At 38.0% G+C, this 18678-nt stretch overlaps 1 protein-coding gene across 1 annotated transcript; it reads left to right on the top strand.

The window, feature by feature from the left end:
* Positions 1-11502: 11502 nt before the first annotated feature.
* Positions 11503-15172, top strand: LOC104248648 (auxin response factor 18-like). The gene is made up of 5 exons (XM_009804954.2): positions 11503-11590; positions 11862-11974; positions 12143-13188; positions 13756-14594; positions 14698-15172. Exons 3-5 carry the CDS (start codon positions 12160-12162, stop codon positions 14765-14767), a joined length of 1938 nt encoding a protein of 645 aa, XP_009803256.1. The 5' UTR covers positions 11503-11590; positions 11862-11974; positions 12143-12159; the 3' UTR covers positions 14768-15172.
* Positions 15173-18678: the final 3506 nt, after the last annotated feature.

Raw genomic sequence — 18678 nt, 5'->3', positions numbered from 1 at the left:
TTGACGGTGCTCGTCCGAATGGATCAGCAATGACAATAATGAAATTTGAGCGGGCGTCTTTTTCAATTGTTCCACGATAGAATAGTCATGCAGCTTCATCTTTCTCAAGAATTCTTCCGCTTCTTCTTCAGTCACGGCTTTCTTTATTGGTGTTGGATTATTTTTAGTTTTTCTTAACTCTTCGGGAGTAAAACATCTTCCCGAACGAGTCAAGCCTTGCACCTCACAGACTTCTTCCTTGACTTCTTTTCCTTTGTACATTACCGTCACCCGTTCGTAGTTCTATGGAATAGCGTTGTTGTTGATCACTGGTAACTGGGTTATTGGCTTGATAATAACCCGATCTACACGGGCTCCTTCCACGACTATGATGGGTTTGCTGGCCACCCCTGGTACAATCACCTTTGACCCTTCCTGCTTCGTGGCAACTTTGCTTGAAGATCCCTTCTCAACTACCACAGATGGCTCATCACCATTTTTGTTCTACTTAGGTACCGACTTCTCCTTTGCTAACTGTTCATCTGGCTTGGCTTCATGTGACCGAATCATCATGACGGTTTGTGATGACTTCTTTGTTTCCCCATCAGCCCGTACTATTTCTATCATATTGGCCTCCTGATGGGCTGGCATTGGATTTCTGTTGATATTGGGAGTTTCGGGGGTTTGAACTTCAATTTTATTAGTATCAATCAGCTCTTGTATTGTATTTTTTAAATGCCAGCACTTTTCTGTATCATGGCCTGGTGTACCAGAACAATACTCACAGCTAATGGTGTAGTCCAGATTCTTTGGAGGAGGATTGGGCAGCTTGGATTGTATCGGCCTTAGCATATCTAGCTGTCTTAGCCTGTGGAACAGACTAGTGTAGGATTCTCCCAATGGAGTGAAGGTTTTCTTTTTCTGCAACCTTTCACCCCTGAGTGCTTGATTAAGCCTGAAACCTGGTCCGGGATAGGTTCACGGATAAGGGTAGGTACTTGGTATGACAGGAGCACGCCAATGAGCGTGGGCAGGTGGCTGATTGTATGCTTGTGCATGGTTGACGGAAAAATGAGGTTCCGACGGGTGATAGTAGTGTTTGGGTGAATTGTGGTGATAAGTTGGTTGGTGGGATCGATGTTGATTGTAGTAATGAGGTGAACCTCTGGATCCCGACCAAGTTCCTGAATCAACCATTGCCGCTTCCTCTCTTTTCTTCTTTCCAATTCCTCCTACTCCGCCTTGAATAGCTTGAGTAGTTGCTTTAATAGCCGAATAGCTCATGATTTTATTTGACTTGAGGCCTTCTTCCACCATACCTCCCATCTTCACCACTTCGTTGAATGATTTTCCTATCGCTGAAACCAAATGGGCATAGTAAGTAGGTTCCAAGGCTTGTAGGAAGTAATCTACCATCTCACTTTCCTTCATTGGGGGATCCACCCTTGCTGCCCGTTCCCTCCACCGGAACCATACTCTCTAAAGCTTTCATTGTGCTTTTTCTCAAATTTTGTCAAGGATAGTCGATCTGGGATGATTTCCAGATTGTATTGGAAGTGACAAGCAAATGCCTGTGCCAGGTCATCCCAGGTGTACCATCTCCCATGGTCTTGGAGGGTATACCACTCCAAAGCCGATCCGCTCAAACTTTGACTGAACTAAGCCATTAATAATTCGTCTCTTCCCCCAGCTCCCCGCATCTTGCTGCAAAAACCCCTCAAGTGTGCTACTGGATCGCCGTGCCCGTTGTATAGGTCGAATTTGGGCATCTTGAAACCAGCTGGTAATTGCACATTTGGGAACAAACATAAGTCCTTGTAGGCCACACTGACCTGCCCTCCTAACCCTCGCATGTCTCAGAACGATTGTTCTAAGCTTTTGACCTTCCTGAATATCTCTTCTTGTTCGGTATTTTTGACTGGCTTGTCAATTTCTGTTGGGAGGTCAAAACGGGGAGTAAATGAATGGATTTCGGAAACTTTGAAAGTGGGCTCCGGGGGGTAGTATTGGTTGTCCTGGGCCTGGAACATAGGCTCACTAGGAGATTTGTGGAATGTAGCTGGGGGAGGTGCTACGAAGACAGGAGTTACTGGTGGAGGAGGGTATGGAACTGGTTTAGGAGGTGGAGACTGCGGTGTATGAGAGGTGGTGTCCCGGTAGTGCTGGTAGATGGGAAAACTAGGGGATAGTTCAGTGGCAGGATTATCCTGAGTTTGGACTAGTGGTGGGGTGGAGGCGGGGTTAGCTAGGTAAGATGGGGGTGATTGCCCTGTAGACCAAGCCCGATACATCTCGGCCATTTGTTGCTTAAGTTTAAGCATCTCTTCTTTCATTTTACCGACGTCCATCTCCTCTATCTCAATACCTGTGTCGACATCCGGGATAGATATGCTTTCGGGTATCGGTCCTTTTGATCTGGTGTGATAATGATAATGTGCCAGTATACTCTTAGAAAAACTAACTGCTTGAATTCTGGAAATGAGCAAACTTGTTAGTTTTGAGAGTTTAACACATATACAATTACATGTTGAGATGCAATGTTCCTAGACAAATAACCATTTTCTATCATGTATTTGCTCGGTTGCTTGTGTCATCCCAACTTTTCTTGATCTTTCTTTTTATTGTCACTCACTCTTTATTTTATTCCTTCTTTTGATTGTGGTCGAATCTTATAGAGATTGCCTATGTATCATGTCCCCGCATGAATCAGACCGTGCGTAGTTCCGGCGTAAAGAAATTGTCAACACTTTTATTTATTCTTTAAATAATACAAAGATGGAACGGACATTATATTTGGAAAACATTATAAGAAAATGGTTTAAAAACTCGACACAAACCCAAATCAAACAAAAGACATAACTCTTAACAGCTGTGAACATGCTCCACTCCCCACTTTTGTTTTCAATCATTGGATCATCTGCTCACGGTGGGGCTTGACCCGGCTGACCTCCTAACGTACGATACATTCTTTCTAACTTCATTGCCAGATGACGGGCAAAAATAGGTGCATGCTCTATAAACCTTTCATAATCTATCCCTTGGCAGTTCACATAACTTTGAGAGGTGCAAACCGCCAAATCATGGATTTGTGCCCTGAAATCTTGGAGACGTTGGTCTTGGTTTTGCAGTTGTTGTTGGCGAGTGGTGGCTATATCTCTTATACGGTCTTCGTGATCTAAAGCTGACTCTAATTGAGCTCGATGTCTGGCCTGATCGAGTCTTGCCTGTGCTCTTTCTCTGTCGATGTCTGCACGCTGATATTCTCTATTGTACCTTCTCGCTTCTTCCAATTGTGCATGGAGTTGAGCTTCTGAATGTATCCAACGGTCTTTCACTTTCTTGAACTGTGCCCTGTCTTCTTCGGATTGCATTACTTGGCGTTCCTTATTAGATCTGGCCTCCTCGTTTAATTGTATGATTCTTTCTTTATCTTTGCCCAACGCCTTTTCGGTTTTTGCCAAAATGGAGTCATAATCTTGCATTTTTTCCAAAAGATTGGCGATGATTTTTGATCTTTCCAACTTCTTATTGGTTTTTCAGAAGCTTTCTTCATTTTTTGAAATTGAGCGTGAAGATTTTTATTTTCACAAGCCAGACTCTTCTTTTCACCTTCTGCTTCTTGTGCTTGTAAGTCTTTCTCCAAATTGAGGTTCCTCACACTTTCCTTTAAGGCATGAATAGTTGCTTTGTATCCCTTTTCCTTTTCTCCCCAAACCAATCGTTCTTGGATTTTATCGTTAAAGGTTTGAACATGGGGTCTTTTTATAGGCCTTCTCAGATCGGGTTCTGGTGCATCATCCACGCGGGATCGTTTCTCAAACCATCTTGCATATCCTGGATTTATCTCACCCTTTGTCGTATCCGGAACTTGAGTATCATCTTTCAAGTATCGACATCCATTCCACATCTACTGAATCAAAGCCTCGGGAAGAGTGGCTTCGGGGTGTAACTCGATCACTTGCATACTCAAATCCTCATCATCAGCCACCACTTGGTATCTCCCTAGTTGTCTTAGAACTCTCTGTGGCGCATATGGCTGGATGCTTCTCAATCCCAATAGCAGTAAATAACTACTCAAGGTTGACATGTATATCACTTCTCTTACCGGGAGCCATCCCAAAGTCCACTCAATTTGATTTGCCGTTAAAGATCTTAGATGAGATATCCATGCTTCCACCCCTTCTGGAGATTTATAATCTTTTATTCTTTCTTCATAACTCTCGATGAAATTGTCATTGCTTGGACCATACTGCATGAACTTGGGGTGATGTTGGAGATGTTCAATCATCCACATTTGCAACAAAATTTTGCACCCTTCAAAGACTTTTGCCCCTGATTTACATAAAGTCAACGCCCGATAAATGTCTGAGAGAATGATCGGGTCAAGGGTGTGATTTTCCTTGGTAGTGAGGACCTGTATGACTTTCGCTGTGCGAATATCAATTGTTCGTTCTTTGTTTGGGAAGACCATGATTCCCAGAAAAGCAACCATGAAAGCGAAGCGACGGTGAATCTGCCAGGTGTCTTTGTTCTGTTTGTTAGTAAGGCCCTTTTCATGAATTTCAAATCCGTCCGGCTTTCCAAACCTTGAATACAGGAAGTTGAAAGAACAACACCCTTTGACAACGTTGCTTTTTCTGATTTGATTACTGATGTTCAGAAGACCAAAGAATCGATGCACTGAGGGAGCCTTTGGGAATATAAGATTTTGGTTTCTTAAATCTCCGTCAAAACCGGTATATCCAGCTATGTCTTCTAATGTAGGAGTAAGCTCGAAATCAGAGAAGCGAAAGACATTGTGAACAGGATCCCAAAAAGTTACTAACGCCGCAATCAAATCATCACGTGGTTTAACTTTCATAATATCTATGAGAGTTCCCAAATGCTTAATGACCCATTTCTGACCATCTTCTCCTAACTCATGCCACCATATCTGAAGCCGAAATAGAAACTCATCTATATTTGCGAATGGTGGGTTTTGGGTGGTGCTCATTTTGTATCTGCGATTAATTTTAACAAAATCAAGACTCTTTTTGAAAACAGACACTCATAAAAAGAAAATCATTTTTTTTATTTAACACTTCTTCTTCTTTTTTTTTTCAAAATTTTAAAACTATTTTGGGAATTTTCTAAAACAGCCCATTTTATTTCTCGTCTCTCACAATGATTTTTTTTTAATTAAGCTGGTCAACATGCAAATCCGAGGCAAATGAATGCACAAGTAGCAAGTAAGATGCATCAGGATGGTCTTTTCATTTTGGGTTCACCTGTCCTAGACAGACCCAACCCCTGTGTTGAGTCTCCAAGGTCAAATGTACATGATGCAAATAGACGTTCCTACTAGGGATCCTGTACGAGGCTAAGTTATTCTAAGTGAAAAACCTGAGTCAGATTGTTCTAGACCTGGCTTACCCAAATGGACAGCTTGAGCCGAAATGGGGGCAACGTACCGGGAGCACGAAAGTCTACCCGGCCTAGTTACTTGTCCCAACTTCGTCTTATTTGGTATGACTTCTAACAGAAATGTGGGCCACGCGCACGTGTGCACCATAAATTCAGAAGACTCAGAAAGAAGAAGGGTTTCGTAGCAGTTTTATATACACAATTCAGATAATATTGAAGCGGTAAAAAGCAACATTTAGTACATTAAGCATAAATATGTGAAAAAATCAGATAACAAACAAAGCCAACTATAACAGTTATTTTAAGCTCGAATTCTTGAACCCTGAACCTAGTGGTTCTGGGTTCGCAGTGCAATATTGTCCCCAGCAGAGTCGCCAGAGCTGTCATACCTCTCCTTTACACAACATTCCAGAGGGGGCGTAGTGTAAAGAGAGTTTTTCCGATTAAAGGACAATCGAAACGGGATTCTTTATTAATTTCAAAGTCGCCACCTGGGAATTTTATGGCGTCCCTAGTCACCGGTTTTAATCCCGAATCGAGAAAAATATGACCCTGTTTGTCATTCTGCGAACCAGAAATCCGAGTAAGGAATTCTGTTAATCCGGGAGAAGGTGTTAGGCATTCCCGAATTCCGTGGTTCTAGCACGGTCGCTTAACCATTTTATACTTGGCTTAATTATCTTGATTTACTAAATACATTTTTTCTTGTTGCATGATTTTGTTACCATTTTTCGTTAGATTGTTTACAACTATAGACCTACTTTGAAACGAATCACGCGTACGCATATTCGTATTTTTTTATATATATAAATGTAAAGAATCATGTCACGCATACGTGTACACAATAAGATTGATAATATTTTTTATATTTTTATTATAAAAAAGAATTTATGGCCGAAATTGCGCGTGCTTAAAATAAAATTACGAACATTCGTCACTCTTGTATGATTAAATAGTGAACTGTACATCTCGGGTTATATGAAATAAATTAATTTAATATCCTCCGAAAAACCCCCTTTTATTAAGAAAGTTTGCTCGAAGTTGCGCGAACGTATACTCCGAATTGTTTTTAGAAATGTAATCATGTCACGCGAACGTGTCCCCAATTACACAAAATATTTTTTGATGGTAATATAAATTTTCTACAAATGTTTATTCTGTCCATCTATTTTTAAATATGAAAGCCATGGGAAATCACCGAATGGAATGTCTCGAGATTTCTTTAAAAAAAATCAAAATTTATTAGGTGTTGACCACAGGTTATATTTTAAACGTGTGAATTATATACCTCAAAACTATTCAAATTAATAGAATTAATGAGATGAAAAATAAATAAATAACGTGCAACTAAAATACCATTTTTATCGTAAATACGGTATTCGTATTTTGTTTATGTATTTTCAGTACTTGATAATTATATGCACAAGTTATTTATTATTTTCCTAAGCTTAAGACTAAGTGTATATGTTTGAAAACTTACCAAAAGCGAATTACGTGTAAAAACTAGGAAAAATTTAATTGATAAGCAAACTAATAGTTTCGAAGAATTTCCATTATTCTATTCGGAGCGAACTCTACTTTGTATATCTTTGACTTAAAATGTTGCAATTGGTATTTATAAATCCGACCTTCTTCTACACAACTTGTTTTTAGTCCAAAGGTCTAATTATTTGGTTAATTTGCTTACGATGATTGAGTTTGGGATAGATAAAAATCAAATCAATTTTTATCTCGGCTTATGCAAGCTATTTACAAATACTAAATCTATACTTTGTAAAAATCATTGACATTATTTTTATATACTATTTTTTAAGAAATGAGTTAATCGCATTCCTAAAATAAATGGTCATTTGTTGTTAAGAAAGAGAACTAATCTACAAATTGATTTAATAAAATGACATTACATGTAACGTAAATACACATCTGAACCATCCGGAATATTCCAATATCTTAATCGTAACGAATTATATCGATTCACCTCTCACTTAGAGTTATCCGCATTATTAGGCCCTATTTTTGTATAACGAGAATACTTATGTCAACTAGAATGAAACAATATCGGACTTGACGAAGTTTACTAGCGTGGTTCCCCGATATTTTCATGTTACCAAGCGCTTAGTTAACATGGTCTAAATACAAAGTTTAAAGAATAGTCAACTTTCTACCAAATCCCCTGTCTCGACAATTCGAATATAACTATACTTAATGAGATTCTGAAATAAATAGAATTATTGCAAAGCTTATACTAACTTCAAAAGAGGATGATTAACTAATAGTTCTCATGTCAAGCGCAAGCTAATAGTTAACTAAAAAATTGAAACTCAACTAATGCCTTCAAATGAATAGCAGACATATTTGAAATTCCAGATTTCATTTCTCTATAATATTGAAACTTTGAAGTATCATGAGTCTAAATATATACCTGGAAATGAGGGTAAAAGAGGTAGTATTCAGCAGTAGCAGCAAAAGAAGCCCAACAGCAGAAATAAAATGCCAAACAATTCAGCAGATTTGAGCAAAACCGACAGAAACCGTGAAAACCAGACGAACAGTAGCAGAAATTTTAAGAAAATTTCAGATTCAATCAAACAGTATCACCAAACAAGCCCGGACAGATATGAGGAAACAATATTTCTGATTTTTCTTTCTTTCTTCTCTATTTTTTCTGTTCTGTTTCTCTTTTCTATGTGTGTGTGTGTGTGCTCTTTTTTTCTGTTTTTCTTTTTCTGTTTTTTCCCTTCTGTCCTCTCTTTCTGTTTTTTTTCTTTTCTCTCTGTGTGTCCCCCTTGAAATCAGTCTCAACACACCCTTTTATACAACTTACTCCCTTTCTCCCAGCCTACTGCCCGAACCCCCTTTTTTCTTTTTCAAATCAGTTTCTTCCACTCAAATAACACTAAAACTGCTTTTCTAATTAATCAGCCACTAAGGAAAACTTTCCCTTAATTTCAGCCCCTCCACTTCCTTTGGTTCCCCATTAGGATTAATTAATACCTCATTGATAAAGCACTAACAATAAAGTATCATACTAACTGTTTTATTCCCCAAACACCCCTGAAATTCCCTTACTATTACTGCCCTAAACCAATCTGCCCAAACTCAACAACTATCTGCTTAACAGCTTCAACCAATTCCTAAGGTTTTAATGCAGAAAAACATTAAATACAAAGATTTCCAATTCAGAACAATATTTACAGAATTTTAACTAAAATGTAACCTTCTAACCCAATAATATCTAATTAACACTTGTAAAACTGAATTCAAACCAAAACATCATATTAACACCACACAGAACTCAACAGAATCATTGAAACTGAAATTGAAACTTGAATCAATATGCACATGAATGAAGGTAATGTGAATGTAGGTTCATTGTCAGCTTAATGACAATGTCCTGAAACTAAAACTGAAATATGCACATGAATACAAATATCAGGCATGCAAGTTCATTCCTGAAATCAAATGGCCCTGGATCAAATATACACAACAACATTTGATGAACTTGTTGACTTAACAAACAAGAGTGAATTAACTGTCGAAACTAATTAATGGACATGCTTATAACAACTGATACCAAACAATCAGACCCCAGACAATTTAGGCAAACAGGTTGTTTCAATCAGCATTAACAGGAACAAGAATTTATAATAAGACAACTAATCGACGAACTTAATCGAGTCGATTACACACATTGTAAACAATTACAACAAACAGAAACAATGCTATAATTTAATCGAATAAACGGGTATAGTGGATATGAGACAGAATCAAGTAAAAAAATAGGAAAATTATACAAATTACTAAAACAAGCAATAATACACACATAGGGTACAAAAGAAAAGTAGGAAAAATACCTCTGAATCTTCAAAATTATACGGACCCAGGCTCAAAGTCAGACCTAAGCCTTTTGAGGTCGAACAGACTTTAATTGAAGTGTTCTCAACTGAGAACACCTCGATTAAAGTCTATTAGGCCCCAACCCTTCAATTAATTTGGTCAGATTCCATGATTGGAATTTTAGGGTTCCGTTTTTTTTTCCAGATTTAGGGCTCGAACATTTCTGGGCAGATTCGAAGGGAATCAAGGGTGGTTTAGGGGTGAGAGAGGCATGGGGGTCACCTGGTAGGAATTTGGGACAGATCTGGGTAAGTTCATGTTTGGCTCGAATCTTCAAATGAAGATTCGAGAAGCTCTGAGATGATTCGAACCAAACGGTTTGAAGATCTGTATTGGGGGTGGCTGGACGGTCACTGGGTGTTAGTTTGGTGGTCATCGGAGACGGTCGTGTCCTCAGGCCCACCTTCGATTTAAGATTCGAAGAGCTGGGGCCTAATTCGAGGGGAGTTATGGTGATGGTTGGAAAGAGTAGGTCGAGGGGGTTCAGGGGTGTTAAGGTGGTGACCGGCGGCGGCGTTGCCGCCGGGTTTCAGGTGAGAGGGAACTAGGGCGGCTAGGGTTTAGGGGGGTGTCGTCTCAGAGACGATGATGAACAGGAAGGCGAGAGGGGGTGCTTGGTTAGGGGGCTGGGGTAAGAATTTAGTTTATATAGGGGATGGGTGGTCTGATCTTGACCGTTGGATCAGGTAAGATCTACGGCCTGGATCAATTTATTTAACCAAACGGTGTCGTTTGTTTAGGTTGGGGGAATGGGTCGGTCTCAGACGGGAGTGGGTCGGGTCATGGGGAGGGCCTGGGAACCATTAGATTTAAAACAATGAACGGTCCCGATTAAATACGATCATACGTCATCGTTTGGTTTAATGAAAGAACTGAACTGGACCGCTGGATCTATTTGATCAACGGTTCAGATAAAACCAATACGCCATCGTTTGATTGTCTGGAAATTACCTGGATGGGCACCATCAAAACGATGTAGCTTCTGCCCTATACTACGTCGTTTGATGGCTTTTGGGTTGACAGATTTGGGCTGGGTAGAAAGTGCAATTTCTTGGGCTTAAAATAGGCCCAGTCCGAATTTTCTCTTTATTTTTTGAATTCTTTTCTCTTTTCTTCTTTAATTTTCTGATTTTAAATACAATTCCTAAAATCTAAATACAACTACAAATATTAATTAATACTTACAATAATTAACAAGCAAATCAAAGAAACAATGAAATCACATAAGGGCACATCTAAATGACAAAAACTACAACAATTACATATTTTTTGTGATTTTTTTTTTGTAAAACAAACCTGTTAATTCCTAAATTAAAAAACTAAATCCTAAATGCACATGCAACACATATTACATTATATTATTTTTTGTATTTTTAAATGCATTAATAAAATTACACACGCACATATACCTATGCAAACAAACAGGAAAATCGCACAATATTTCCTAAAAACAACACATAATTAAAGAAAAGACCTAATTTTGGGGATTATTTTGGAGTAATTCGTATGAAGCAAAAATCACGTGCTCACAAATATAACTTGTAATATTTAAATTAGTACAAATTATTAATATAACTTACAATAGTTATACAAAATACAAAAAAAATTAAAAAATACACTAAACCCGGCCCGGCCCCCTTAACCTGTAACCCTTACGGTTCAATTTTTATCCGGATGAACCCGAACCCTTTAAGCCCAACCCGTAACCGGCCCGGACCATAACCCGTACGGGTCCAAAAAATAGCAACCCGGCCCGGCCCACCCGTTTAACATCTATATATAAAAGTATAAATTATTCTAGTACTATTTTTAATCATAAAATAATTTATCATAGAATTAGTAACCAAACAAGGAATACGATAATACTAAATTTTTATCTCACAATTATTTTTATTTATCCATCTTAGGAAACAACCCCTTAAAAAATAGTGAAATAGATAGCTTGGTTTAAGATCTTTGTTGTTTTAAACGTTTAGTAGCTTCTGAAAGATACAGTAGAGTTTCTTCAGATCCGAAGAAAAAGGTCAGAAAAATCATTGTTTAATTAACCAACCAAATATCTATGAAAAGTTATAAATATTTCCAAGAGAGAGAGAGTGACAAAGAAAAAAAAAAAGACTAGTTCCACATTGACTGACACGTAAACAATTGTCATATATATATATATATATATATATATATATATATATATATATATATATATATGATTAAGCATTAGTGCATTTTAGAAACATAAAAATGACAAGTAATTTTTGTAGCTAAAGGCACTTCAACGTGTTTTCACTTTCCATGATTTCCGATTTTTGCTAGGGTATTTCTTTCTTATCTTTTTCTTCTAATTCATGGTCAATTCTTGTTTTTCTTTTTCTGGTGAATTGTTTATTTGTTTTAGTGGGTTACTGTTTTTTTGTGTGGGTGCTGGAGAAATAGTGTCAAAGTTGGTTCTTGGAGAAGAGAGTTGTATTAGTTCTTGATTTTAGAATAAAATTTGGATTCTTTTTCTTTCTTGGTTTTGAACTCAAAGCTGAATATAATCTGCTAGAGGCTTCAAGATTGAAATCTTTTTCGTGTTAAATTTACAGCAATTCAACAAATTTTCTGTGTTTTGAGGCCTTTTTTCTTGGAGGAAGTTTTCAAGAATCTGACTTGTTGGAGCAATTTTCTGGTTTTCAGATGCTTTTGCAGATATAGAAAGGTATGGACTTTACTTCAATCCGTTTTAGTTGAATTTATTTCATTTACCATTTTTTTCCTTCTCATTTGATTGTCCTGTTAGTATACCTAATGAATGTGTTTTACATTGATGCCAACATTTCCATTACAAGTGTGTCAATAATGAAAAGGGTGTATTGCATTTCTACAGAATCTGTTAATTTCAAGATGATTACTTCTATGGAAGAAGAAGACAAGTGGTTAGATTCTAAATTTTGGCATGCTTGTGCTGGTAATATGGTAGAACTGCCTGCAGTTAATTCAATAGTGTTCTACTTTCCTCAAGGACACGCTGAGCACGCGTGTGGAAATGTGGAATTTAGGAGTGAAATTAGAATTCCATCTTATGTTCCTTGTAGAGTTTCGGGTATTAAATACATGGCAGATCAAGAAAATGATGAGGTTTTTGCCAAAATTAGGATGACACCTGTTAGTAGTAATGAGGTTGAAAATGTTGATGATGGGGTGGTTGCGAAAAGCGGGTTGGATAATGATCAGGAAAAACCCACTTCATTCGCAAAGACATTAACGCAATCAGATGCGAATAATGGTGGGGGGTTTTCTGTTCCAAGGTATTGTGCAGATACAATCTTTCCTCGTTTGGACTACTCTGCAGATCCTCCTGTCCAGACCTTATTAGCGAAGGATGTTCACGGGAAGACATGGAAATTCAGACATATTTACCGAGGGACACCTAGGCGTCATCTTTTAACTACCGGTTGGACTACTTTTGTGAATTCAAAAAAGCTCGTTGCGGGGGATTCCATTGTGTTCCTGAGGGCTGAAAATGGGGATGTTTGTGTGGGCATTCGCCGAGTAAAGAAGGGAATTGCAGATGAACATGATACTTCTTTCGTGGCACCATACGGAGGGTTTTCCGCTTTTCTCAGGCATGATGAGAATAAGTTAATGAAGAGGGGAAAAGTGAAGGTGGAATCAGTTATTGAAGCTGCAAATCTTGCAGCTAGTGGACAGCCCTTTGAGGTTACTTTCTACCCCCGAGCTAGCACTCCAGAGTTCTTTGTGAAGGCCTCACGTGTGGAGGCGGCATTGCAGGTCCGTTGGTGCTCGGGGATGAGGTTCAAGATGGCGTTCGAAAATGAAGACTCAACGATGAGCTGGTTCATGGGAACTATATGTTCTGTTCAGGTTGCTGATCCCATTCGATGGACAGATTCGCCCTGGCGGCTTCTTCAGGTAATATCATCTCTATCATGTTGTGATCTGTCATATTACATTTCTAGCGTTTGCTCTACGTATGCATTATTATAGGGGATGTAAAGGCATGAAAATCGAAGTTCAGAAAAAATTACATCATACTTCTGACCTTAATGTATCTGTTTCTTTGAAAGAGTAAAATGACGCACTATTTCTTATCGTTTTTATTCAGTGAGCTTGTATTCTCTGTAACAAGTATTTTTGATGAGTTGTGACCTCTTGAAGTTGGAGAATGGGGATTACAGTTATGTGAACTCAATTGAACGATACCTGTGAACATTATTTGTATGATTATGTGATGCATCTAATTCCTTTATTCAGTCCTTTTCCAAGTGGTAAAAGATGTTAAGCTTGATTTTCCAAACAGTGAGCTGATTTACAAGTTGATTTCTTTCCCTAGTAAACTTCTGTTTCGCTATGGCAATTCATTCTAATATTCAATTCAAAGCTTACACTTCACGCTAATTGCCTCTTGACTAGTTTGAAAGTATGCTATTCTAGCTACTTCAATATTGTTTATCTCTAAGTTGAGGTGTATTGCTGCAGGTGACATGGGACGAGCCAGATCTGCTTCAACATGTAAAGTGTGTCAACCCATGGCTTGTGGAATTAGTCTCGAACATGCCCACCGTCCACTTTTCTCCCCTCTCACCCCCACAGAAGAAACCTCGATTACTTCAACGTTCAGATTTTCCTCTTAACTGTCATCTACCTATGCCGGGTTTTCCCGACAACCACTTTCTTCCCAACGATTCCCCTGCTGGCATGCAGGGAGCCAGGCATACCCAATATGGTTTCTCATTATCAGATCTCCACTTCAATAAGCTGCATTCAAGTCCGTTTCCTGTCGGTTTTCCACCACTTGATCATGCTGCTGCAACCCCTAGTCCCTCCAATAGTACATTAATTCCCAAGCCAAGTAGCAGCAATGATATGTCTTGTTTACTAACACTTGGAAGTTCTACCGAAACAGCGACTAAATCTGATTGTGACAAAGCACCACAACTTGTACTCTTTGGTCAACCCATATTTACTGAACAGCAGATCTCTCTAAGCAGCTCAGGAGATACGGTTTCTCCTGTTTGTGCAAGGGCTAGTTCTTCAGATGGGAATGCAGATAAAATAGGGAACATATCCGATGAATCGGCTTTTACGTTTGATCATCATGGTCTATCTGAGCAAAATGTAGAGATTGGACACTGTAAAGTTTTCATAGAATCAGAAGATGTAGGACTAACACTGGAACTATCAGTGCTGGGATCGTACGAGGCGTTACACAAGAAGTTGTCCAATATATTTGGCATTAAAATTCCGGAGATGCTTAATCGTGTGCTTTACCGAGATATCACCGGTGCGGTGAAGCAACTTGGTGATGAACCATTTAGGTTTGTCTTTAACTTCCCTGTGTGTGATATTCTGCACTCCGGCTTCACACAAATTTACTCCAAAACCATTTTATTTGTTAATTAGTCTGCATTTCTTTTGCAGTGACTTTGTGAAAACAGCACGAAGGTTAACAATTTTAACGGATGCAAGCAGCGTAGGAGCTAGGGAGTAGAGCGAACCAGTAAAATCTCCATTTTGATATCAAACTGTACAGCTGGATGACTGTGAGCGCTATTCCTGCACTTTTTTCTTGGACATATTCAGTAGTAGAAGCTCAAACTGTTGAATGATTGAGACTTTGCAACTTTTCAGTTCAAATCTTGGACAGTATGTTTACTAGGTATCGCGATTGCTTTGAGTTTTATTTTCAGACAATACCTACAACGAACAAGATAATCTTGCTTTTTGTAGGCTTTGTCTTCTCATTCTGTCGTCGTTGGTGGAAGCCTTCTTAGGAGGCTACTTTTAGCGTGTTTGTTACTGCTATGGTAGAAATTCCTTCTCATTTTCGGTCTATTGTAAAAGTCTTTTACAGTTCAAAATTTGAGAAATACAGGCGTCGTGTTGACTTGAGCCATTACTTCTTAATCAAAGATTCTGAACCATACTCATGAGCAGGGGTAGAGTTACATGGTTTGAAAGGGGTTCAATTTAATATTTTCGCTGAGAGTTTACACTGCGTGTAGGTCAATAAATGTTTGCATATATGTATAAACTTTTGAACTACATAGACACTAAGGGCTCGTTTGGTACGAGAGACAATGAATAATTAATTCCGGGACTAAATTTAAGAAGAGTTTATCTTATGTTTGGTTGGGAAAAAATTGCGGTATAATTAATCCCGGTATCAATTATCTCGGGATTGTAGTGTTTTTTTTATCCCTATGAAAAGGGGTCATTTGGTTTGAAGACAAGCTATGCTGGGATTAGTTATCCTGATATTAATTCTTATTGACTTTTTGGTGCGTTGTATTGATCCTGGGATTGTCACTTTTACTGCTTGTGAGTTTGCTAAAGGGGCTCACTCTCACCACTACTAATATTTCTCTATAGCGCCAAAATGGTGAGTTTCAGGTGGCAGTAAGCAACCAAAAGGAATATTGAAGCATGTCTTAGAAGAATTAGAGCAAATATTTTATCAACGAATTTTGTTATATTTTGTGCAGGACTACGTTTCATAGGGGAAAAAACCAACAATTCACATTTAATAAATAACTATGGAATACTTCGAGTTGACTTGACTAGTAGTGTTAATCTAATCTATAATCAAGTAAGAGATCAAGATAAGTAAACAAATGACATGCAGAAGTCACATGATCGAAACGTTTGTAGTATTTAAAGCTGCTATTTTATTGCCAAATTTAGTTGTTAATAATAAATATTAACGTAATATTATTAAATATCCGTGTTTGTAACGGAAGATTAATAATCCAATTGCGTAAATGGCCATTTACGTTATGGCCGTTTTACGTAACTGACCTCTCTTCGTTTGAACTCAATAGGTTGGGGCTATAAATAAGTTGTCCATTCTCTTAGATTTTCCATACGAATTTCTGACTTCTCCTCCTTTCTTCTGCATTGTTTTAACTATTAAGAAAGCAACAATAAGTGTGATTTGCTACTGATCTTTGTGTTCGCTGACATACTGGGGTTTGAATGACAGCTACACAGTGTGTATTCGTTCTATCTTGGGAGGAAATAATCCACAACCTTGGGTGCTAGGAGGGGATTAAGTTCCTTAAGGAACCACTGTGAATTCAATGGGCTCGGATTAAATTCTATTTCTGTTTTTCATTTTTGTTTATACGTTATTTCATATTCTCCAAAATTATTTTACAAATACAAGATACTAACAAGCTTATGAAACTTATTATTTTCTGTATTTGTGTTATACTCAATGTTTCTGGAGAGTAAAACCTTTGTGGTTTTCTACTTCATTGGAGATTAAAATCTACGTGATTTTGACGTCGTATCATTCTTTTACAGAAATGACGAATGACAACGGAACCAGACTGTTCCTATGGTAACTGCCAATGCATCAACAAGCCGAACAACACCGGCAGAAAAACCCGAAATTTTTTTCGGGATTGATTTCAAGCGGTGGCAGCAGAAGAGGTTCTTCTACTTGACTACTTTGAGTTTGCAGAAGTTCATTAAGGAAGATGTTCCTGTTCTGCCCGATGAAACTCCAGAGAATGAAAGCTTTCTCGTGATTGAGACGTGGAAACATTCTGATTTTCTGTGGAAGAATTACATTCTTAGCGGACTGGAGGACGATCTGTATAACGTCTATAGTAATGTGGAGATGTCAAAAGAACTATGGATTGTGCTTGAAAGGAAATACAAAATTGAAGATGTCGGGTTGAAGAAATTCTTTGCCGCTAAATTTTTGGACTATAAAATGGTAGATAGCAAGTCTGTTATTACCCAAGTTTAAGAATTGCAAGTGATTATTCACGATCTCCTTGTTGAAGGTATAAGTAGAATTAATACTGATGTTGAAAGTATTAATTTTATTATGTTTACTAACAGAATTTTCATTGAAGGTCTTGTCATCAATGAAGTATTCCAAGTTGTAGCGATGATCGAGAAGTTTTCTCCTTTGTTGAACAGACTTCAAAAATTACTTGAAACACAAACGCAAGGAGATGTCGCTTGAAGATCTCATTATTCGGATGAGAATCGAAGAGGACAACAAAGCTGCTGAAAAGAGAGTGGAAACTCAACAATAATGGGAGCAAATATTGTTAAGGATACTCCTCAAAATAAGAGAAAGAGGAAGCAAGCTTCTGGATCGAAAAACAACCCAAGCATGAAGCGGTTCAACGAAAATTGCAACAACTGTGGGAAAGCTGGACACAAATCTACATGCTCCGAAGAAAGACAAGAAGAAGGGTCAAGCAAACATGATTGAAAAGCACGAAGATGTTGATGACTTGTGTGCAATGCTTTCTGAATGCAACCTGGTGGGAAATCCTAAGGAGTGGTGGATTGATTCTGGAGCCACTCGCCATGTTTGTGCTATTAGAGAAGCATTTGCTACATATGATCCCGTTTAACCCAAAGAGTCGCTTTCTATGGGAAATTCTGCAACAACCAAAATTGAAGGAAGTGGAAAGATATTTCTGAAAATGACTTCTGGCAAGGTGGTGACTCTAAACAACGTCTTTCATATTCCCGAGATTAGAAAGAACTTAGTCTCTGCTGGACTTCTTGTTAAGAACGGGTTTAAATGTGTCTTTATATCTGATAAGGTTGTAATAAGTAAGAATGAGATGTTTGTAGGAAAAAATTACCTCACGGAGGGTCTTTTCAAGCTGAATGTAATGGTTGTTGAGAATAATAATAAAATTTCACCTTCTTTTTACTTACTTGAGTCAAATGATTTATGGCACATACGTTTGGGTCATGTCAATTATAAACCCTTGCGGAAAATGATTAACTTGGAAGTATTGCCTAAGTTTGAATGCGATAAATCAAAATGTCAAATATGTGTGAAATTTAAATATATTAAACATCCTTATAAGTCAGTAGAAAGAAATTCAAATCCTTTAGAATTAATTCATACAGATATTTGCGACATGAAGTCTATACCATCTCGCGGTGGAAAGAAGTATTTCATAATTTTTATTGACGACAGTACTCGATATTACTATGTTTACTTACTTAATAGTAAAGATGAAGCAATAGACGGATTCAAGCAATACAAAAATGAAGTTGAAACACAGCTTAACAAGAAAAACAAAATGATAAGAAGTGATAGGGGTGGTGAATATGAATCTCCTTTTGAAGAAACATGTTTAGAATATGGAATTGTTCATCAAACAATAGCCCCTTATACGCCCCAATCTAATGGGATTGCGGAAAGAAAGAATCGTTCATTAAAGGAGATGATGAACACATTGTTGATAAGTTTTGGTTTGCCACAGAACTTGTAGGGGGAAACCATTCCTACGACTAACCAGATACTAAATCGAGTACCCCATAGCAAAACACAATCCATTCCATATGAAAAATGGAAAGGAAGGAAGCCCAACTTGAATTATTTTAAAGTGTGGGGGTATTTGGCAAAAGTGTAAGTTC

The sequence above is a fragment of the Nicotiana sylvestris genome, chromosome 12, assembly GCF_000393655.2.
Source record: "Nicotiana sylvestris chromosome 12, ASM39365v2, whole genome shotgun sequence".
In the NCBI taxonomy this organism is placed as follows: domain Eukaryota; kingdom Viridiplantae; phylum Streptophyta; class Magnoliopsida; order Solanales; family Solanaceae; genus Nicotiana; species Nicotiana sylvestris.
The sequence above is the reverse complement of the archived record's forward strand: the minus strand, read 5'-3'. Positions and strand labels throughout refer to the sequence as shown.